The 25372-nt window shown below is 36.9% G+C and overlaps 1 protein-coding gene across 1 annotated transcript in view; it reads left to right on the top strand.

Annotated features, from left to right (window-relative positions):
* Positions 1-19294: 19294 nt before the first annotated feature.
* Positions 19295-25372, top strand: part of CNTN5 (contactin 5) — a 573072-nt gene continuing 566994 nt past the window's right edge. Inside the window, exons 1-2 of the mRNA XM_049889682.1 lie at positions 19295-19313; positions 20224-20445. Coding sequence (XP_049745639.1) covers positions 19295-19313; positions 20224-20445 — 241 coding nt within the window. The remainder of the gene's footprint in view (positions 19314-20223; positions 20446-25372) is intronic.

Here is a 25372-nt window from a genome sequence, read left to right as displayed (position 1 = left end):
CAGGTAAAAGAATATGAAAAAAAACCTAAGAATCACAAGTGGGACTCTCTCAAGAGAAATAGCCAATGAGTGATTGGAGTACTAGAACAGGGAGAGATAACAGAAAATACAGAGAGAATTGTTGAAGATTTGTTGGCAGAAAACTTCCCTGATATCGTGAGAGATGAGAAGATGTCTATCCAAGATGCTTATCGAACTCCACACAAAGTACACCTTAAAAGAAAGTCAGCAAGACATATTATAATCAAACTTGCCAAAACCAAAGATAAAGAGAGAATTTTAAGAGGAGCTAAGGATAAACGAAAAATCACCTACAAAGGAGAGTCAATAAGAATAAGACCGGACTACTTGGCAGAAACCATGCAGGTAAGGAAGCAATGGGATGACCTAATAAAACATTGAAGGAAAAAAATTCCCAGGCAAGAATCATATATTCAGCAAAACTGTCTCTCAAATATGAAGGTGAAGTTAGCACATTTCCAGATAAACAGAAGTTCTGAGAATTCATAAAAACCAAACCAAAACTACAAGAAACACTAAAGGGAGTTCTCTGGTTAGGAAAGCAATAATATCAGATATCAACCCAAGAGTAGAACACTGGCCAGAGCAACCAGATGTCAACCCAGATAGGGAAATCACAAAAATAAATCAAGATTAAAAAACAGTCAAAACAGGGAAACAGTGATGTCATTATGTAAAAGAAGACAACATTAAAGCAATAAAGAGGGACTAAGAAATGTAGTCATAGATCTTTCATATGGAGATGAAGACAAGGCAATATAAAGAAATAAAAGTTAGGTTTAAAACTAGAAAAATGGGGATAAATATTAAGGTAACCACAAAGAGACTAACAATCCTACTCATCAAAATAAAATACATGAAAAAAATAGAGACTTGGCAGAGACAAAACCGACAACAATGAATAAGAGGAAAAGACAACATATAAGGATAAATTATTCAGCACAAAAAATTACATGGGAAAAGGAAACTGTCAACAACACACAAAAAAAGACGTCAAAATGACAGCACTACACACTTACTTGAATGTAAAAGGACTAAATGTACCAATAAAAAGACAGAGAGTGGCAGAATAGATTAAAAAAAAAACACGATCTGTCTATATTCTTCCTACAAGAGACACATCTTAGACTTAGAGACAAAGAAAAACCTAAACTCAAAGGATGGACAAAAAATTATCAAGAAAACAACAATCAAAACAGAGCAGGAGTGGCAATATTAATTTCTGACAAAATAGACTTTAAAGGTAAATTCACCACAAAGAATAAGGAAGGGCACTACATAATGATTAAAGGGACAAAATACCAGGAGGGTATAACCGTATTTAATATTTATGCACCCAGCAACAGTGCTGCAAGATATATAAAACAAACCCTAACAGCATTGAAAAGTGAGATAGACAGCTCCACAATTATAGTAGGAGACTTCAACACACCACTTTCGGTGAAGGACAGGATGTCCAAAAAGAAGCTCAAAAAAGACACGGAAGATCTAAATGCCACAATCAACCAACTTGACCTCATAGACATATACAGAACAGTCCACCCAACAGCAGCCAAGTATACTTTCTTTTCTAGTGCACATGGAACATTCTCTGGAATAGACCACATATTAGGTCATAAAGCAAGCCTTAGCAGAATCCAAAACATCAAAATATTACAAACCATCATCTCTGACCATAAGGCCATAAAAGAAGAAATCAATAACAGAAAAAGCAGAGGAAATAAATGAAACACTTGGAAACTTATCAATCCCCTGCACAAAAATGAATGGGTTATAGAAGGCATTAAGGATGGAATAAAGAAATTCATAGAATGCAATCAGAATGAAAATAGTTCCTATCAAAACCTTTGGGACACAGCTAACGCAGTGCTCAAAGGTCAATTTATGTCAGTTAATCCACACATCCAAAAAGAAGAAAGGGCCAGAATTAAAGAATTACCCCTACAACTTGAACAAATAAAAAGAGTGCAACAAAAGCAAATAATAAAAATTATAGCAGAATTAAATGAAATAAAGAACAGAAAAACAACTGAAAAAATTAACAAGACCAAAAGCTGGTTCTTTGAAAAAATTAACAAATTGATAAACCACTGGCCAAACTGACAAAAGAAAAACAGGAGAGGAAGCAAATAACCTGAATAAGAAATGAGATGGGTGATATTACAACAGACCCAACTGAAATTAAAAGAATCATATTAGATTACTATGAAAAATTATACTCTAACAAATTTCAAAACCTAGAAGAAATGGATGAATTTCTAGAAACACACTACCTACCTAAATTAACACAAACAGAGGCAGATCAACTAAATAAACCCATAACAAAAGAAGAGATTGAAAAGGTGATCAAATAACTCCCAACCAAAAAAAAAAAAAGCCCTGGCCCAGACAGCTTCACTACAGAGTTCTACCAAACTTTCAGAGAAGAGTTAACATCAGTACTGCTAAAGGCATTTCAGAGCATAGAAAAGGATGAAATCCTCTCAAACTCATTCTATCAAGCCTGCATATTCCTGATACCAAAACCAGGTAAAGACACCATAAAAAAAGAGAAAATTACAGACCTATATCCCTCATGAACCTAGATGAAAAAATCCTCAACAAAATTCTAGCCAATAGAAATCAACAACATATCAAAAAAATAATTCATCATGACCAAGTGAAATTCATACCAGGTGTACAGGGATGGTTCAGCATTAGAATAACAATTTATGTAATCCATCATATAAATAAAACAAAAGACAAGAACCACATGATCTTATCAATTGATGCAGAAAAGGCGTTTGACAAAGTTCAACACCCATTCTTGATAAAAACTCTCAGCGAAATAGGCATAGAAGGAAAATTCCTCAACATAATAACAGGCATTTATACAAAGCCAACAGCCAACATCATCCTAAATGAAGAGAGTCTGAAAGCTTTCCCCTTGAGATGGGGAACCTGACAAGGATGGCCATTATCACCACTCTTATTCAACATTGTGCTGGAAGTCCTTGCCAGAGCAATAAGGCTAGATAAAGAAATAAGGGGCATCCAGATCGGCAAGGAAGAAGTAAAAGTATCTCTATTTGCAGATTACATGATCTTATACACAGAAAACCCTAAAGAATCCTCTAGAAAACTACTGAAACTAATAGAAGAGTTCAGCAGAGTATCAGGATACAAGATAAACACACAAAAATCATTTGGATTTCTCTACCTCAACAAAAAGAGCATTGAGGAGGAAATCACCAAATCAATACCATCTACAGTAGCCCCTAAGAAGATAAAAACTTAGGAATAAGTCTTACTAGAGATGTAAAAGACAGTACTGCAAGAAACCAAAAGAGACCAACATAAGTGGAAAAACATACCTTGCTCATGGATAGGAAGACTTAACTTTGTAAAAATGTCTATTCTACTAAAAGCAATCTATACATACAATGCAATTCCAATCCAAATTCCAATGTCATTTTTTAATGAGATGGAGAAACAAATCAGCAACTTCATATCAAAGGGAAAGAGGCCCCAGAGAAGTAAAGCATCACTGAAAAGGAAGAACAAAGTGGGAGGCCTCACTCTGCCTGATTTTAGAACCTATGATACCACCACAGTAGTCAAAACAGCCTGGTACTGGTACAACAACACGTACATAGACCAATGGAGCAGAATTGAGAATCCAGACATAAATCCATCCACATATGAGCAGTTGATATTTGACAAAGGCCGCAAAGTCTGTTAAATGGGAAAAAGACAGTCTCTTTAACAAATGGTGCTGGCATAACTGGATATCCACTTGCAAAAAAATGAAACAAGACTGTACCTCACACCATCCACAAAAATTAACTCAAAATAGATCAAAGATCTAAATATAAAATCTAAAGTGATAAAGATTATGGAAGAAAATGTAGGGACAATGCTAGGATCCCTAATACATGGCATAAACTGTATACAAAATGTTACTAACAATGCAGAAGAGAAACTAGATAACTGGGAGCTCCTAAAAATCACACACCTATGCTCATCCGAAGACTTCACCAAATGAGTAACAAGACTACCTACGGACTGGGAAAAATTTTTTAGCTATGACATTTCCGATTAGCATCTGATCTCTAAAATCTACACGATACTGCAAAAACTCAACTACAAAAAGATAAATAGCTCAATTAAAAAATGGGCAAAGGATATGAACAGGCATTTCACTAAAGAAGACATTCAGGCAGCTAACAGATACATGAGGAAATGCTCACGAACATTAGCCATTACAGAAATGCAAATCAAAACCACAATGAGATTCCATCTCACTCCAACAAGGCTGGTATTAATCTAAAAAGCACAAAATAATAAATGTTGGTGAGGTTGTGGAGAGACTGGAACACTTATACACTGCTGGTGGGAACGTAAAATGGTACAACCACTTTGGAAATTGATTTGGCACTTCCTTAAAAAGCTAGAACTAGAACTACCATATGATCCAGGAATCCCACTCCTTGGAATATATCCTACATAAATAAGAGCCTTTACACAAACAGATATATGCACACCCATGTTATTGAAACATTGTTAACAACAGCAAAAAGATGGAAGCAACTAAGGTGCCCATCAACGGATGAATAAGTAAACAAATTATGGTATACTCACCCAATGGAATACTATGCAGTGATAAAGAACAATGGTGAATCCTCAAAACATCTCACAACACGGATATATCTAGATGGCATTATGCTGAGTGAAATTAATCAGTTGCAAATGGACAAATATTTTATGAGACCACTATTATAAGAACTCAAGAAAAGGTTTAAACACAGAAGAAAACATTCTTTGATGGTTACGAGCATGGGGAGGGAGGGAGAGGTGTATTCACTAATGAGATTGTAGTCAAGAATTACCTTAGGTGAAGGGAAGGAAAACACACAATAAAGGGGAAGCCAACACAACTGGACTAAACCAAAAGCTCTGAGGTTTCCTGAATACAACCAAACATTTTGAGGGAGAGTAGCAAGGGCGGGGGTCTGGGGATCATGCTTTCAGGGGACATCTAGGTCAACTGGCCTAACAAAGTTTATTAAGAAACATTCTGCATCCCACTTTGATGAGTGGTATCTGGGGTCTTAGAAGCTAGCAAGCATCCGTTTAAGATGCATCGATTGGCCTCAACCCACCTGGAGCAAAGGAGAATGAAGAGCACCAAGGACAGAAGGAAAATATGAGCCCAAGAGACAGAAAGGGCCACATAAACCAGAGACTCCACCAGTCTGAGACAGGAAGAACTAGATGGTGCCTCGCTACCACCAATGACTGCCCTAACAAGGAACACAACAGAGAATCCCTAATGGAGAAGGAGAAAAGTGGGATGTGGAACTCAAATTCTAGTAAAAAGACCAGACTTAATCATCTGATTGAGACTGGAGAGGCCCCAGAGGACATGGCCCCCAACCCTCTGTTAGCCCAAACTAAAACCATTTCCCAAACCAACTCTTCAGACAAAGATTAGACTGGACTATGAGACATAAAATGATACTGGTGAGGAGTTTGCTTCTTAGCTCAAGTAGACAGGAGACTATGTGGCCAGCTCCTGTCCGGAGGAGAGATGAGAAGGCAGAGGCGGACAGAAGGTGGTTGGGTGGACAGGGGAAATACAGGGTAGAGAGGAAGAGTGTGCTGTTACACTGTAAGGAGAGTGGCTAGGGTCACAAAACAATGTGTGTATAAGTTTTTGTATGAGAAACTGACTTGAATTGTAAACTTTCACTTAAAGCACAATTAAAAGAGAATGGTTTCTTAAATTGGCAGAAAAGATTTTGGTTAATCATTTTTTAATTGCAGCATTCATCACTACACAATGTCACCTTTGTTTGTTATCAGATGCTATGTGATCTATCTTAAGCATAGAGAGAATAGAGAAGTAAAAAGCTAATACAGTCATTACCGAGTTAAAACTTCACTGAAACCTTTAATCATCTAAAACAAGAGGGAATTCTTTAATCGCTAAATTAACCTGGTACTATTTCACAACTAGCTCCTGCCCTTACTACTTTCCTTAGTGACTAGAAAACAGTATTCATATTATGAAGGAAATATCAATTTAATACAATCACATATTATACTTTGGCAATTTTAAGAGATATCTATTACACATTTTTAAAAACTTTGATATAGTGAAAGAATACATAAAACAGAAAACTATAGGAATTTTTTTTTCCCAATAAAAGCCTATAGTACCCAGTTTTACATTTAATAGCCTATCTTCATGGTCTATCTGTGCATACAACTAAGCATTTATTATTTAGAAAAGAAGGTAAAGCTCTCTAAAAGTTAAATCTTAATGACTTCAAATGTTTAAGCAGTATACCCAAAAAGGAGTGGTAGCAGTAATTTAGAATGATGTCTCTTTTATCCTGTGAGTATGCCTATTTTTCAGTTTGAAGCAAAAAACACTAGAAATGCAGTGCAGTTAAAATTTTTTTCCATATATTTAGGCAGTATTACAGTTTTGATGTCTGACTTTGCTGCTTTGAAAATGGTTGATTCCATCTACTGCGTGTATTTTCCCCCTTTTGCCACTAAAACACTGTAAAGTTTACACATAATACAGTTCTTCAAAAAAGCGCTGAGTTGAGATATAGAGTAAATCTGACTCGGGCTATTTCAAACTCTCCTCTGCCATAGAGGCAGACAACCAAATTGAAGTGATGCACATTATTTATAAATTATTAACCATTTCTAAATATGCTCCACACGGCTGGCTTCGCTGAAATGTTACATCCATCCTTGCAAGCTTCATAAAACAGTAGCAGTCTAAAAGTTGCACAGTTAACATTAATTCTCATCAAAGAGAGGACAGCCTTAGCAATTACCCTGCAAAAGGTCAGATACCAAATTTCTCTGTGCTGACTTTGATGGCAAACTGAGTCACATGGTGGACTTGGGCATTGCATGACTTCCGCTTTGTCCGTAGATTGTGTCATCAGTACACGGTGCTACTTCTCACTTTCTTGACTTATGTGTCAGTGAGTAAGCATTAATACTCTTTAGAGCATCACGTATTATTTGGTGCTATGTATTTTTGTATTTATTTTTATATAAGATCTTAAATATTTTGCGTCAAACTAGTAGAACTATAGGGAATAAATGAATTTATACAAAGACCTATCATTTCAGGAACTTTTGGTGTTGTTTACCTTTCCATAGGTATAAAAATTAACAGCATTTTTTTTTGGTTGGGGGGGTGGTTAGCAGGAAAGGTTCAAATACAGAATCTAATGGTAGTGTTCTAGTTTTATTATCAGTATTTTAAATGCTGCGAAGTTCCTTGTAAACATTTTGTTTTCACACTTAAGGACAGAATTAGAGTTCTGAGGTTTAATTCTTATCAGGAATATTTCAAATATGGTATGGATTAAATATTTTAAAATATACCTTTTATCATATTGAAATTTTGACATTTTGCTTTGCTATATGTTCAAAATATTGCCGTGAAATATTTTATTTCTGCATATTCTAGAGAACTATTTCATTAATATTATTTACATTCAATGGAAATGCTATTGTCTATAAAACAATCTTTTAAGTCATATAAAAGCAATGCTATTAATTTCAAGACTGAAAATGGCAGCAATGTCACTCTGATTTATTAGACTGTAATTTTATTAAATATATAACTTCAGTGGTACCAGGATCATTTGATTAGGAAATATTTAATGAAGGCATTAATATTTACTCCTATCCAACCTCCAGCTGGAATTTCATAGTGTGAGAGCACCAGGTTAATTGAGTTTTATCGCAAAATCTCTGGGCTACTTTAGAAATAACTGTAATATGAATTCCCTGTGATGTAGTCTATATAATGTGAAAAAATAGAAGAAAAATGATTAATGTGTTGCTGGACTCTGCTGACATCTTCAGCTTAGATATTCATTTAAAGATTTAGCAACTGATAAAGTTTTTTTTTGAAAAGGAATTATGAACCACCTTTCCTTCCAAATGCTGGACAGGAATATGAAGAAAAGTGAGCAGGTCTTGTTTTCCCAACAGAAACACAAGAATATTTAGACATTAGTTTTCTGTAGAGTTCCTACATGGTACAAATGGTTGGCAGCTTGAACCCTCTCAGAGGCACCCAGGGAAATAGGCCTGGTTCTCTGCTTCCAAAAAGTCACAGACTTGAAAACCCTAGGGAGCAGTTCTACTTTGCATACACAAGGTCACCATGAGTCAGGATGGGCTCAACAGCAGCTAACAACGGCAGTGGATTTCATCAGTGGCCAACATTTTTTTCTTGAGAGTTTCCTCACTGGAATATGCCTATGAGGGGAAAAAAAAAAAATGTAACTATTCCCCTTCCATTTTCCACTCTTTTAGTTCCTCAGGGTAAAAATGAACATTAAAATTTGGTGTTTACCCTTTTAATTCAGTGGCGAGGTCACCTCCAAGGTTCACCCCTCAGCCGAACTTTGGACAGGCCCACAGAGCAGGACGAGACTGGAGGGGCACAACAGCCTAGGGACAAGAACTAGAGGGAAGGTGGGACAGGAAATCTGGTAATAGGGAACCCAGTGTCAAGAAGGGAGAGTGTTGACATGTCGTGGGGTTGGTAACCAATTTCACAAAACAATATGTGTACTAACTGTTTAATGAGAAACAAGTTGGTTCTGTAAACCTTCATCTAAAGTACAATTTAAAAAAGTAATTAAAAAAAATTTGGTGTTTATACTCTCATTCTGTGTTCCAATCAAACTTGAAGGACTAAGCCCAGCATTGATTTATGTCCACCAGAGAGTGGTACAGAATAACTAAGTGCAGGTAATAATAAAAAATAAGTAGCATATATTGAGTTCTTACTATGTGCCAAACACACATCTAAGTGCTTTTTACTTGTAGTAACTTATCTGATCCTTACAACAACCCTATGAGGCTCAAGCATAACAATGGTCGTGGAGGTAGTGCAGGACTGGTAAATGTTTTGTTCTATTATACGTGGGTTGGCTTTCAGTTGAAACTGACTCACCTAACAGCAATAACAATATAAGACAAGTACTATTATTATCCTTATATTAAAGACAAGGAAAATGAGGCACAGAGGTATTCATATCTTGCCCGATGGCCCAGATCTACTATGAAATAGAGTGTTAATTTAATCCAGGTCATCTAACTCTAGAGCCTACATTGCAAACAGGTTTACTGGCAGAGCTGCTCTCAGCCAAAAAAAAACAAAATCAATGCAATGAATGCATAGGGTGTAGATGGAAGACATATACATCAGAGAGAGCATACTGGAACCCAGCTGTGATGGCAGTGCTGTAAAAATATAAAACACAGTTTTTTCCCTCCAGGCAGCCTGCTTTCTTCTTGTTCTTTTTTTAAATTTTTCTTTATGATATTTTATCATAGCTTTTAGTTTTATGTATTTTTAGAATAATTTTATGTTTCTATTGTTTCTCTGCTAATATTCTACAAATTGGCAGTCCTCTACCAATACTCCTGAATTGTAAATTCCATGAAGGCAGCCACCGTGAGTGTTTTACTTATAGCTGTATTCTCAGTTCCTAACTCATAGCAGGAACTCAACAAAGATTTATTGAAAAAAAATGAGTGCATGCTAAATGAGGAAGGGGAGCTTTGGGGAGAAGATGATTTTAAGGTTACTGGAAGGATGCAAAGAGTTATGTGTAGGAATCTAGCAAGAAAATTCAATTCATCAGAGTGTTGCTCAGCATTTCTATTTCACTGAGCCTCTTTAGCATCCCATGTGTAGAATTTAGGGCCAAACTACCCTTATATTTCTAAAAGCGACAGGCTTTGGGGTGATGACAAAACAGGTTTTGCCAAATAAAATTTACCGAATAATTTATTCCAGAAGATGCCTTTCAACTACAGAGGTCAGGATCTTTTCAGGAGCTGAGAGGCAGAACCACTAAGGGAGAGTGAGTAAAAAGTTGTTTACTAGAATCAGGAGTTCATCACGCTTGGTAAAGTACAGGGTCAGTGGAAAAGAGGAAGACTCTCAATGAGATGGATTGACACAGTGGCTGCAATGACTGGCGCAAGCATAACAATGATTGTAAGGATGGTGCAGGACAGGGTAGTGTTTTAGTCTGTGCTACATAGGGTCTCTATGAGTCAGAACCGACTCAACAGCACCTAACAACAGAACTAGGAGTTAGAAAGAGCTGAGGAAAATATTGAAATATCAGAGACTTAGAGCTGAGTCCAAGTAACAGAGACTAAAGGCAGAAATTATCTGGGAGCTGAAGTTTAAGGAAATCATAGATTGTGTCTGGAAGTAAATGTGCAATGGCATCTTCTCCATGCTATGTGTATTTCCACAGCCTCTTTCCTGTCCTCTCCTACTCCCCTGCCTAGTGTTCTGCACAGAAGCTATATGGATCTAAACTTCCTTCTCCAGTCTTCAGTATCTCAGGAAGAAATACCACCTGTCTTTCAGTAGCTCAATTAAAAAATCTAGGAGCCATCCTTGGTTTCTTTTTCTCACCTTTATAATAGTTTTCATCCAATCCTGAATTTCTTTATTTTTTTCTTTTGCCTAGACTACTACAATATCTTCCTCCTATTTTTCCCTATCTTCCCTTTGTACCTTTCACAAACAGCTGATAGAAACTGTTAAATTATAAATCAAACCTCTTCTATTACAATGGCTTTCTATCATGCAGAAAATATTAGATTCTTACTAGAAGTTACTGGACCTTATGTGATCTAATCTCTGCTTAATTATGTAAACTGTCTACCAATTTCTCCCATGTTCACTGTGCTTCAGTCACACTGGTTGGCTTTCTAGTCCATGGCCACACCAATTTTATTCCTAGTGTAGTATCTCTCCGGCTGTTGCAACATTTCATCATGATATTCTGTTATCATTCATCTCTTACAACCCCTTAGAGATCATCCCCACATAAAGTTGCCCTGCCCTCCACTCATTTTGAATAATCTCATACTGTTTTATTTTTATTATAATCTTTGATTCTATCAGACATTACCATACTCATTTTTTTTGTTGTTTTTTTAATTGCCTGACTCCCCTAGTAGACAAGTTCCATTAAACCTAGTATGGTGCCTGTTTTACTCACCGTTCTCTCCCTGGGACCAAGAAGTAGTACTAGGAACAGAATTAAAGTGAAATTATAATATATTGCCCAAATGAATGCACTGTCCCTGTCTTAGGCAAACTAGGAAATATAATTACCTTGTATGTAGCAGTCTCCCAATAAATAGGTTATGAATGAAATAATACATGACACTTATATCCCAGATCTTACCATGGTTCTGTAGCAACACCCATATATATTATTTTCTATGCCTAAAATGCCTTTCCCCACTCTGTGTGCCCACTGAACTCTTTCTTCTTAAAAATTCAGCTCGTTTCTTTTTCTCAGTGAAGCATTTTGTGTCTCTACCTTCAACCACCACTTAACCACCGTAATCCATCACTTCTCCGTGCCCTCACTTAATCTGTACATACGCTATTACTGCACTGATTATTCTGTATTGAACTTCCTTACTAGATTGTGAGCTCCTTGAGAGAAGAGCTTGAGCCTTATTTTTTATCTGAGTGCCTGTAACGTGGAGGGCATTCATTAGATGCTTGTTGAATTATGGAATAAAAGGAAATGATGTTTTAAGGATCCAATCTCCATTCTCCCACCTTTCTACCATCATACTAAAGTGACCATGTAGGGCCTTCTAGGCATTTGTTAGAAAGTTGAATTTTACTCTGAATGAGATGACAAACAAATGTATGATTTTGAGCAGAGAAGTAGCATAACATGATCTACATTTTAAAAGAAACAGTATTACTATCTTATTGGAATAGACTGGTGAAATGATGAGAGTGGGGAGGTTATACAAAAAAAAGATAGTAGAAAGTTTGACTAGCATGGTCTGAGTGTTGGTAATGACAAACTTGCAAGTTTGGGGTGCATTTTTAAGGTATAGGCAACACAATTTTCTGATGGTTGAAATGAGGCATGTGAGGGAAAAGCAATGTATGACTCCCAGGTTTTTGTCCTAAGTAAACAAGAAAGATATAGTTTCCACTAATGGATATGGTAAAGGCTAAGATTGGACTGAGTTTGGAACTTGTTAAGTAAGAGATGCCTATTAGTCATTCAAGTGGAAATGTCAAGTAGGCAATGAATGTATAAGTCTGATCTAGAGATAAAAATGTGGGACTTGATACAATATGTTCTTAGGTGCTGTCGAATTGGCTCTGACTCATAGTAACCTTATTACAACAGAAGATAACACTGCCCAGGGCTGTGCTATTCTCACCATCATTGCAATGTTTGAGCCCATTGTTGTAGCCAGTGTCAGTCCATCTCACTGAAGGTCTTCCTCTTTTCACTGACCCTCTGCTTTACCAAGCATGATGTCCCTCTCCAAGGACTGGTCCCTCCTGATAACACGTTCAAAGTACACGAGATGAAGTCTTGCCATCCTTGCTTCTAAGGAGCATTCTGGCTGTACTTCTTCCAAGACAGATTTGTTCATTCTTCTGGCAGTGCATGGTATATTCAATATTCTTCACCAACACCATAATTCAAGGGCATCAATTCTTCTTTCGTGTTCCTTATTCATTGTCTAGCTTCCACATGCATATGATATTATTGAAAAGACTGTCTTAGGTCAGGCTCTCCTTAGTCCTCAAATCGACATTTTTGTTTTTTAACACTTTAAAGAGGTCGTTTGCAGCAGATTTTGCCTAATGCAATAGGTCATTTGACTTCTCGACTGCTGCTTCCATGGGTGTCGATTGTGGATCTGAGTAACATGAAATCCTGGACAAAGTCAAGATTTTCTCTGTTTATCATGATGTTGGTTACTGATCCAGTTGAGAATATTTTTGTTTTCTTTATGTTAAAGTGTAATCCATACTGAAGGCTATAGTCTTTGATCTTCACCAGTAAGTGCTTCAAGTCTTCTTTGATTTCAAGCAAGCAGTGTTGTTTTATCTGTGCACTGCAGGTTGTTAATGAGTCTTCTTCATTCTTTGTGTAGTCAGGCTTCTTGGGTAATTTGTTCAGCATATAGGCGGAATAGAATGGTGAAAGAAATCAAGCCTGACACACATAGTTCAGTTTTTTCATCTTGAGAAATGCCGAGCGTGTTCTTCCCTTTTGGTTTTCTAACTCCAGATCTTTGCACATTCCATTTTGGTCTTTCCTTTCTTTCTTGTCTTTTTAATGACCATTTGCTTTCTTCATGTCTGACATCCTTGATGTCATCCCACAACTCATCTGGACCTCAGCCACCACTGTTCAATTATTCACATCTATTCTTGAAATGGTCTTTAAATTCAGGTGTAATATATTCAAGGTCATACTTTGGCTTTTGTGGACTTGTTCTAATTTTCTTTAGCTTCAACTTGAACTTGCATACAGTTGATGGTGTGTTCCACAGTTGTCCCTTGGCCTTTTTCTGACTGACGACACTGAACTTCTCCATCATCTCTTTCCATGGATGAAGTTGATTTGTGTATTCCTGTAGTCCTGTGTATTCCATCTGGCGAGGTCCACAGTATAATCGCCATTTATGTTGTTGAAAAAAGTGTTTGCAATGAAGTAGTCATTGGTCTTGCAAAATTCTATCGTGATCTCTGGCATCATTTCTATCATGAAGGCCATATTTTTCAACTATCTATCCTTCTTTTTTTCCAACTTTTACATTCCAATCACCAATAATTAACAATGCATCTTGATTGCATATTTGATCAATTTCAGACGGTAGAAGTAGGTACAAAAAAATCTTCAGTTTCTTCATTTTAGCATTAGTGGTTGGTGCGTAAATTTGAGTAATAGTCATTAACTTGTCCTACTTGTAAGTGTATGGATATTATCCTATCACTGACAGTGTTGTACTTCAGGATAGATCTCGAAAAGTGACACCATTCCTCTTCAATCTGTCATTCCCGGTAGAGTAGACCATATGATTGTCTGATTCATAATGGCCAACACCAGTCCATTTCAGCTCACTAATGTCTAGGATATCAATGTTTATGTGTTGCATTTCATTTTTAACAATTTCCAGTTTTCCTAGATTCATACTTGGTGCATTGTACATTCCAGTTACTACTGGATGTTTGCAGTTGTTTCTTCTCCTTTTGAGTCGTGTTACAGTATACATGGTATGTAAAATATCATCTTATAAACTATATTAGATCATTTAAGAGATAATTTAGATGAAGAAAGCATGTGTCCTAGGGTACAACTTCCTAGAAGTTGAGGAGACAAAGAAGAAATAACAAAGGAGATAAGAAGTGGCCAAATAAAAAAAAAAACAAAACCATTTTGGAGTCAATTCTGATCCATACTGACCCTATAGAACAGAGTAGAACTGCTCCATAGGGTTTTCAAGGAGCAGCTGGTGGATTCAAACTGCCATTTTTTTTGGTTAGAAGCCACAGCTCTTAACCACTGTGCCACAAGGACTCCAAGGAGTGGCCAGTGATATAGAAATGAAACCATGAGAATGCAGTATCCTGGAACTATGTTAAGAAAATACTTCAAGGAGAAAGGAATGGTAAACTGAGTTGAGTACTGTTAGTATGGTGAAAACTGATAATTAGATTTAGCAATGGCCTGGTCATTTTTGAAGGAGTTCTGGTGGTGCAAGTGGCGCTTAAACACTTTGCTGCTAATGGAAATGTCAGTGATTTTAACCTGCCAGCTGCTCTGTGGGAGAAAGATGTGGCAGTCTGCTTCTGTAAAGATTTACAGCCTTGGAAACCCTAGGAAGTAGTTCTACTCTGTCCTATAGAGTCGCTATCAGTTGGAATCGACTCCACGATAGTGAGTGTGGGTCTAGTCATTTTTAACTTTTAAAAGAGATGTTATGGTGAAGTGATATAAACAAGATTACTTGAGACAGGTTCAAAAGAGAATGAGAGGTGAGGAACTGAATAAAGTGACCATAGATTGCTCTTTTAAAGAAGTTTTGCTATAAAGAAAAATAGAAGAAGGGAAAACAGCAAAATGAGCATAGTTTTTGTTTGTTTCTTCATTTTTAAGGTTAGAGAAATGCTTTTATAGTTAGGGGATTGATCTAATAAAGAGATAAAAACTGATGTTTAAAGAAAGAGGGAATTTGCTGGATGGATATCCTTGACAACTCAAGATGGAATGGAATGGAATGGGATTCAATATCTACAAGTAGAGTGGTTGATTTTCGTAGGTGACTTTCAATAATCAATGAATTCATAGTATAACAATGAAAGGAAAGCAGAGTGTTGGATGGAGATGTAGGTGGAGGGAGCATGTGGAAAACTCTTTCTTGTGATTGCTTCTATTTTCTCAGTGAAAGAGGAAGTGTTGCCATCAGGAAGGTAGATTAGGTATGGGGCTTGAGAAGAGGGGATAAAATGTAAAATATTCATCCAAGAGGGCGGGAGGGAAGTGTGGTAGTATTGCCAAGAAGTGCTAAAGTCCCACTGGAGGTTAATTATCATGAAGTGAGACCTTTAAGCATAATTTTATATTTATCTCTAGGCTCGTCCAGAAGCAGAGTAAGTTGATAAAAAAAAAAAAAGTTGATAGTTGGATTTAAACTAGATAGATGTTTTAGCTTATGAAGACAATAGAGGGAGGAGGCATTGTGGTTGAAAGTGAATTGAAGGGAATGAGTAATGTATCATGGACTCTAGAATGTGCGAGAACAGAGTTGAGGAAAAGAGTGTGTTGGGGAGGGTGGAGTGTAGGACAGTGAAAGGTATTAGGGTAGGTGGGTTGTAAGTCTTGAAGGAGTTGAGAGCCTAGAGATACTAGAGAGAAAGAGTTGGAATTGACAGAAAAGCAAACAGCTTAAGGGACACAGTTATTTTTCAGTCTCAACAGAGCCCTGTGTTTGTTAACTCAATTCAGTCCCCCAAAGTTGGAGCTTAAACAAAGTAGCATAAATGAAACATTACTCTCCCATTTACTTTTATTAATATACCTATTTTCCAGAATTGAGGTTCTTCAAAACCAGGGTTTGAGGAGTGGTAAAACTAGAGCTATCAGAGAAAGGGACTGGGCAGCTAAGAAGCCATCAGTCAGGAGCATTAAAAATATTTCTGAGAGGGAGAAACCTCACAGAATTGATAGTCAGTTACACTCAGACCAAAACTAAGGGAGGCTACAGTTTGAGGCTGGAGTCTATATGTCAAATGTAATGAAAATATTCTAGACTTTCTCTGTTGTTGTTGCTAGTTACCATCAAGCCAGCTCCAACTCATGATGACCTTATGTATAACGGAATGAAATGTTGGCCCATTTGGTGCCATCCTCAAAATCGTTGGTATGTTTGTGCCCATTGTTGCAGTTATTGTGTCGATCCAACTCATTGAGAGTTTCCCTCTTTTTCACTGACCCTCTACCAAACATGATGTCCTTTTCTAGCAATTGTTCTTTCCTAAAGATATGTCCAACATAAGCAAGATGAAATCTCGCCATCCTCACTTCGAAAAAGCATTCTGTCAGTACTTCCTCCAAGACTGATTTGTTCATTCTTTTGGCTGTCCGTGGTATATTAACTGTTCTTCGCCAACATCACAGTTAGAATGTGTCAATTCTTCTTTGATCTTCCTTTTTCATTGACCCGTTTTCACATTCATATGAGGCTGTTGAAAAGATTATGCCTTAGATCAGGTGCACCATGGTCATCAAAGTGACATCTTTGCTTTTTAACACTTCAAAGAGATCTTTTAAATCAGATTTGCCTAATGCGATGCATCATTTAATTTCTTGACTGGTGTATTATGGGCAAATGTATAGATACCAAAGTTTTTTCCCTCCTCATATGCATAATTTAATGATATCAGTTGTGTTAATCATGTGTAACCATCAATAATTGTTGCCAAATTTTCTATCACCATAAACAGAAATTCGCTGCTTTCTAAGCAGTGATTACCCCATTTATAGAGACCGAAGTTTATTAGTGGTTAAGAGGGGTGTTAGGAGTGTTAGGGAGGGGGCAAGTGGGAGCTATTCCTCAGAGCCACTGAACTTCTGCCAAGAGTGATGGAAAAATTTAGAAATGGAAGTGGTGATGGTTGCATAACATGAATGCAGTTAATGTCACTGAATTGTATATGTAGAAAATGTTGAAATGGCAAATATTTTGTTACATACATACACTTACCACAATTTAAAAAAAATAGTTAACAACAAAAAAGAAATAATTTTTTCTGGAAAGCATTTTTCTGGTGACCTTAACTGAACTAGGGTATTCTCCACTTATATAAGCCCATAGCTTCTGGAGATTTCTTCTAAATCACATTGGATTAAAATTGCATGCATACATACCTTTCTTCTCCACTAGATCAAAAGCTCTTCAAAAGCTGAGACAGTATTTTATTCACTTTTGTATCCTTAGCATTTGGCAACTAGTAAATTCTCAATACATGCTTGCTGAATAAATGAATGAATAAAAGGATTGCCAGAATTCTAGTAAATAGCTTTTGGTTTGCCTGAATTGATGGAAAGGGAATCTCCACAACAGATGCAACTGATTGCATAGCAAATGAAGCCCTGGTGTGGAGCTCACAGCCAAATTAGCATTTGGCTGATCTCTATTTACATGGACTAGCATGAGCCAACTTCTGTACCACTTGGGTAGTATGTATTATGTTAAAAATATATATAAGATTTGCAACCATGATGATGAATCTAGCTTTTTAGAACCTCATTATGATCCTTCTAGTTTTCTACTGATTATCCTTATCTGGCTTTAAGAACTAGAAAACATATTCCCGTGCTTCGTTTTTATGTTTAACACTGGCATAGGATAGTTATTTTTTTTAATAAGGTTTTTAAAAACCTCTTTAAAATGTTAAAAAGCTAAAGAAATCACTTTGAGTACTAAGGTGTGACTGACCCAACCCAGGGTATTTTCAATTACTTCATAAGCATGTGAGAGCTGGACAACGAATAAGAAAGACCACAGAAGAATTTACGCCTTTAAATTATGGTGTTGGCAAAGAATATTGAATATACCACGGACTGTCAAAGGAACAAATAAATCCGTCTTGGAAGAAGTACAGCCAGAATGCTCCTTAGAAGCAAGTATGGAAAGACTTCATTTCACATTTATCAGGCGGGAGGAGTCCTTGGAGAAGGACATCATGTTTGGTAAAATAGAGGGTCAGTGAAAAAGAAGACCCTCAACAAGATGGATTGACACAGTGGCTGTGTCAACAATCACGAGGATGGCGCAGGACTGTGCAGTGTTTCATTCTGTTGTACATGGTGTTGCTATGCGTTGGGACCAACTAAAAAAAAAACCCAAACCCAGTGCCATCGGAGATGGCGCCTAATAACACAACAATATGGCAGGCAGTTAAAATACAAAGCAACAGACTGCTCCGAGGAATGAATAGGTTCGGAGACTACAACTACGAACTACCTTAAAGGAAAACTCACTCCCTTTTTATTACTTTATACCTCTGGGTGCCAGAAATTGCATTTAATTCATGGTTTTAAAAGAGATTTTATGTCTACCCATGATCTGTTCTCACACAGCTTGCCCAGGAGAGGTTAGCTATTTTCAGTTAAAATTGATCCACCTTCACCAGACTCTTGGTTGAGCAGTGAAGATTAAAGTACATGAATCTCTTAACAACTCCTGATGGGCTTAGATTACACATATCACATTCATTATATGTGGAAAACATCTAAAAATATACTTTTTTGAGTGTCAGAGAAATCATATTTACTATTTCACAGAACAGAAAATGTTAAACCTAATTTAATGCTTAAAACCCAAAATAACAAGAAAAAAAAAAGGTACTTGCATTCCAAAATATATCCTTGAGGCAGTATAATGACTCTAAGTAATTATAATTACGAGAAAGCTTACTGACGAAGAAATTTTTTTTTTTTTTTTTTACCTAAAATTAAGTTAAAACCCAACCCAGTGCCATTGAGTCAATTCCAACTCATAGCGACCCTATAGGACAGAGTAGAACTGCCTCATAGAGTTTCCAAGGAGCACCTAGCGGATTTGAACTGCCGACCTTTTGGTTAGCATTCATTAAGTTCAAGTTCTACTGTATCAGATGTGCAGAATAAAAATGTCTGATTCTTTAAAATATTTCCAAAATCAGCAAATGGTTCAGATGAATTGATGTTGGACGTAGAAAAATAGCCCAATTCCTAGTTGCTTAGAATGTATTATAATTTTTTTTTTTTTATTTTATCTATATACTAAACTAATTTTCCCCTCTGGACATAAAACAGAGTTAGTTCAATCCACTCAAGAGACTATGTATGCCTTTTCCAGCTGCCAAACTTAGGAATTAAAGTAAAATATGGGAAAGGCATTTCTCAGTAATTGATAAAACAAGGAATTTCATAATAGTATCCCCTCTTGTTTTGTTTTTTTTTTTAATCCCCTCTTGATACTATTAAGTCATATAAACCTGTTGCCATTGAGTCAATTCTGACTCATAGTGACCCTACAGGACAGAGTAGAACTGGCCCATAGAGTTTCCAAGGAGCACCTGGTGGATTCAAACTGCTGACCTTTTGCTTAGCGGCTGTAGCTCTTAACCACTATGCCATGGGGGTTTCGTTTAAGTCATATAAATTATGTAATAACAAAATAGACAAAACTAATTTCATCCAAATTTTCATGTTCCATTGTAAATTTGACTGCTTTTCAAAAACATGAGATAATATTTACAGGCTAGTCAAAATACATATGCTGCATTAAACATGTCTTCTACTCCATGATGAAGATCCACTCTGTATTTATAGAATATAACTGAAAGTCAGGTTTTTAACTTTTTTCTATTTTTAATAATAAAGAATGAACTCATCTAAGATATGTGAATGAGTATTTTAATATTAAGGCAAACTCAAAAAAGTTAATTCCCAAACATTCCTGATAAAGAAAGCAAAAGAAATTGAGCTTTTGGATCTCTTCACCCCCTTTCTTTGCCTTTCTTTCTTCCTTCCTTCCTCCCTTTCTTCCTACTGCTTCTTCCCTCTCTCTTCCTATCCCTCCCTCCCTTCCTTTTTCCTTTCTTTCCTACAGAATCGCAATGTTATAACCAATAGAATTTACAGAAAATATTCTAAAAAAATAACGTTTTAATTTTTCCACTTTCAAAGCAGTTTGTATTTGGTTGCAGCTCCAAGGAAGATTTTCAACAATGTCATCTGAAGAAACAATAGGAAAAAAAAAAAAAAAAATCTGCTTAGAATCCACTTTTTTTTTTTTTTTTTTCTGTTACAGAATATTCTGAAGCTCTTCCTAGTCTCCCTACTTCATATGCTGCTTTGCTAAGAATTAAGAAAAGTTCATCTGCAGCCCTCTTTGGCTCAAAGACCAGACCACGATATAGCAGTCCTTCATTAGGAACATTGAGTGTTTCTTCACCCAGTTGGCGAGGGGCAGCTCAGCATTATTATTCTCCCATCAATCTTTATCATTCCTCAGAAGCCTTCAAACAAGATGGTAAGTTTATTCTCCACTTGACATGTCTTTCAGGATTCTTTATGCATTTCACTATTATTTAACTATACCTTATACCAGTCCTGATTTAGAATTAAGATTAAATAAACTCTCATATACTGAGAGTAAAAACTACAAAATTTTCTGGAGGACAATTTGGTAATGAATATCAGGAGCCTTAAAATAGTCATATCTTTCAGTCCAGTGGTTTCATTTCCAGAAATGTCTACTGCATAAGGAAATAATAAGCAATGCATACAAAAATATATGCATACAATTAGCATTATTTCTATGAGTGAAAAATAAGAAACAATCTAAATGCCCAACACTATTGGAGCCCTCATAGCACAGTGTTAAGAGTTCAGCTGCTAACCAAAATGTCGACAGTTCGAATCCACCAGCCGCTCCTTGGAAATTCTATGGGATAGTTCTACTCTGTCCTATAGGGTAGTTATGAGTTGGGATGGACTCGATGGCAATGGTTTTTGGTGTATGCAACTATTAAAATTATGATTTGATAGAGAACATTTTCTAGATGTTCTCTAACTTTGTCATTTTAGATATGCCAATGAAACAGTACAAAGTTATTTAACAGTCAGAGAGAATCACTAGTGCTTATTACCTGGCTGTGTGTTACCAAAAAAAAAAAAAAAAAAAAAAAAAAAACTGTTGCCCATCCAGTCAATTCCAACTCATAGAGACCCTACAGGACAGAGTAGAACTGCCCCTTACAGTTCCCAAGGAGCACCTGGTAAATTCAAACTGCTGACCTTTTGGTTAGCAGCCCTGGCACTTAACCACTACCACACCAGGGTTTCCAGCTGTATATTAAGCCCTTTTAAATAGCTTATTTCCTTTACTCTCTCAATAAATAAAAAATAAATAAATAAATATGAGGTGAATATTCTTACTGCCTTTGTTTTTGTTTTTTACAGAAATGGAAACTCAGGGTCATGTTGCTGATAAGTAGAGCCAGTTTTCATTCACATTATTAACTGATTTGAAGCCCAGTAGTCTTTGGGCTGCAGGATTCCTGGGTGGCACAGACAATTAAGCACTCAACCACTAGCCGAAAGATTGGCAGGTTAAACCCACTCAGAAGCACCTTGAAAGACAGGCCTGTTCATCTGCTTCCAAAAGGTCACAGCCTTGAAAACCCTATGGAGCAGCTCTACTCTGCATACGTGGAGTCGCCTTGAGTCAGAATTGACTTGATGGCAACTAACAACAGCAACACTCTTTGGGCTACCTTTCAACAATGGCTGATGAAGGACTGAACATTTAAAATACACATTTTGCAAGAACTAAACTCCTGGACCAATTTTAGAAATGCCAGATTAGGCTGTGATGCCAAGTACAGGCAAAGTCATTCCTCATAACTATACCAATTGCTGCCATGTAGAACATCATCTCTAAATGTTGGAATTGAATTTTTTTTTTAAGCATAGTGTTAGCATCCTGTAAATGTGTCCTATTTTTCAAAATATTTGTACTTAGTATAACTTTCAAACATCCCAGTATATTAATTCTGACATCAGATGCAACCAGGAAGAGATGTTCTTTCAGCATTATTGTTTTATGGGCTAACACCAAAGTAGAGTAGGAACAATGAGCTACTATAATACTAAAAAAAAAAAAAAAAAAAAGAACTATTTTCCATAGGGTCAATACTGGCTCATAGCAGTGCTATAATATTTGGTATAATTTGATACCAAATAGTTCTACTCCTCGGTTCCCTTGTTCCAAATAGAAGTTAAAATAACTGACAATGATAACTAAAATACATGAAAACGTTGAAAACAATAAACAGTGGGATGTAAAAAGGAACCAGGCATGAAACTATTTCAAAGTGTCTGCTGTACATGCCTATATACTTACTGAAAGATGGCCCCATTTCAGGTAATTAGCAGTCAAGGGAAAGAAAAAAAAAGTCTAGGTAATTATATATTTCCCAGCGTTTCAAAGATTAAAGTGAAATTGGTATTTAGTAGAAGTACAATTATTTTCAACATTAAGGTCAGCCAATTTTTTTCTGGTGGCTCCTCATTAAGAGTTTACTCTGATGCAATGGTCAGTAACCTGAACTTTGTTCTTAGTACATACATCATAAGGAGTTTCATGTGCTTCAGCAAAGGCAGATGAAACCTAAACATCGACAACAAAATAAGAAGTGATTCTCTGTAACAGTGTTTCCCAGTCTTTAATATACATGCAAATCACTTGGGACTCTTGTTAAACTATAGATTCCCTCCCAATAGATCTGGCTTATAGTCTGCATTTGTAACAAACTCCCAGGTGATGCCAATGCTGCAAGCCTGTGGACCATACTGTGAGTAGAAAGGACCTAGGCTAGGAACCAATATAATATAATTTCAGGTACTTTGTTGATCTAGTTTAATACAGATTAAAGTATTAGGAATAATGAATATTCTACACGCGTTCCAAGGAATCACCCATAACTATTGCTTTCTTATCTGACCATTTGATAGATATTGGCTGGATATGACTTTGAGTTTCTTCTGACAAGAACCTGACATATGGCTCTTGTCAGGTAATTCCCCTAGCTTTAATAGAAAGTAAACCTGGGTTGACATGTGAAAAATGAGAAAATTAACAGACCCTGAATAGAAAGTCATCTCACTTCTGCTCAGAATGAGGCCAAGAAGTACCCCAGATAGAGCTAAGATTTTTCTGAGAAACGTAAAATCCCAGTTTGCAGAACAACTTGCGTCAGAGTAGAAGTACGCGCCATAGGGTTTTCAATGGCTGATTTTTTTAAAGTAGATCACCAGGCCTTGCTTTGGGTTCTACTCTTGGTGGAGTAGAACCGCAGATCTTTTTGGTTAGCAGCTATGTGCGTTCACCATTTGTACCACGAAAGGACTCCATAGGCATTGTGTAGGATTTTATCTTACAAATTAACAGAGGGGTACTCAGGTTTGTTCTGCTTAAATTCATTTAATTTATTGCAAGGTAGTCATGGCAAGGCATGCAAATAAAATCTTACAACACTTATTTAGAATCGGAGAATCAGAATTAACGATTACAATGTTAGTTCAATGGTTAGAGTTCAAATCTTTAGACTTCAGGGCTTCACCTTTACGGAGAGGTCTCTGGAGGAAGGCTTAACCACAACTGGAACTCTGAGGAGGTCCCTAGTAGAGATGATTCAAGGTCAAAGACGGATAGAATCTCAGTTCCCTCTCTTCCACCTTCAGTGAGTGACCAGACACTTAAGATTTATATGTGAATTTGTCACCTTGGCTCCACACAACGAGAGCCAGTATGATGTCAAAATGTATACTGTTACATCTTTTCTACAGAGTTTGAGAGTAGCCAAATGACCCATCATCTCTTCAAGGTTAGAAATTAGGAAAGTTGTTTAGATTTATGTTTAAATGGTGGTTTGTAATGATTAACTGTGCTTCATCTTTTTTTCTTTTTATTTTAAGTGAAAGTTTGCACATCAAGTCAGTCTTTCATATAAAACCTAATATAAATCTTGCTATATATTCCTAGTTGTGCTCCCCCTAATGAGACAGCACATTCCTTCCCTCCAGCCTGTGTTTCCGTGTCCATTTAGCCAGCTTCTGTCCCCCTTGGCCTTCACATCTCCTCTCCAGACAGGAGCTGCCCAGATAGTCTCATGTGTCTACTTGATCCAAAAAGTCCACTCCTTACCAGTATCATTTTCTGTCTTGTAGTCCAGTCCCACCCTTGTCTGGAGAGTTGGCTTCGAGAATGGTTCCTGTCTTGGGCTAATACGTCTGGGAACCATGACCTCCGGGATCCCTCTGGTCTCAGTCAGACCATTAAGTCTGGTCTTTTCACTAGAATTTGGGATCTGCATCCCACTGCTTTCCTGCTTCTTCAGGGATTCTCTGTTTGCTCCCTGTCAGGGCAATCATCGGTTGTAGCTGGGTACCATCTAGTTCTTCTGGTCTCAGGCTGATATTGTTCTTTGATTTATGTGGCCCATTCTGACTCTTGGGGTCATACTTGCCTTGTGTCTTTGGTGTTCTTCATTCTCCTTTGCTCCAGGTGGGTTGAGACCAATTGTTGCATCTTAGGTGGCCACTTGCTAATGTTTAAGACCCCAGACGCCACTGTCCAAAATGGGATGCAGAATGTTTTCTTAATAGTTTTTATTACGCCAGTTGACTTAGATGTCCCCTGAAACCCTGGCTCCCAAACTCCGTCACCTGTGCGGCATCTTTTTTAACACAGCATGTCAGGTCACAGTGAACTTAAAAGTTGTTATGTCCTTTATATACGTCACACGCTTCTATGTTTCTATGTCTAAGTTGAGAAATTTTCTAAATAACTTTCTTATGACCTACAGGCTACTAATGGCTTACAGTTAATGTTAGAAAGTCTCACAAAGTTATATGTATTTTTATTTCTAACTTCTTATTATGTGTGTTTATACATATGTATTTTGAAAGCAAAATAGTAACATATGCCTTATGCGATTTGAGATCTTTATAGAAACATACAAAACAATAGGGAAGATAAAACCAAACCCACTGCTGTCAAGTCGATTCCAACTCGTAGCGACCCTGTAGGACAGAGTACAACTGCCCCATAGAGTTTCCAAAGAGCACCTGATGGATTTGAACTGCTGACCTTTTGGTTAGCAGCCATAGCTCTTAACCAGTACACCACCAGGGCTGCCTAGGGAAGACAGATGACTTCAATTTTGTTTTTGATATTTTATTTCTTTCAAAAAAAAACTGAAACAAATATGATGATGTCTACAGTAGGCAACTTCTAAAATGGCTAGCAATAATCCTGATTTACTTGTATTTACTCCTTTGTGTAATTCCTCCCCCTTGACTGTGAGCTGGACCTAGTAACTTTTTTCTGGACAGTATGGCAAAAGAAATTGTATACGACTTCGGACAAGAATCTGGCTTCCATCTGGTTTGCC

This window comes from Elephas maximus, chromosome 7 (assembly GCF_024166365.1).
Source record: "Elephas maximus indicus isolate mEleMax1 chromosome 7, mEleMax1 primary haplotype, whole genome shotgun sequence".
In the NCBI taxonomy this organism is placed as follows: domain Eukaryota; kingdom Metazoa; phylum Chordata; class Mammalia; order Proboscidea; family Elephantidae; genus Elephas; species Elephas maximus.
The sequence above is the reverse complement of the archived record's forward strand: the minus strand, read 5'-3'. Positions and strand labels throughout refer to the sequence as shown.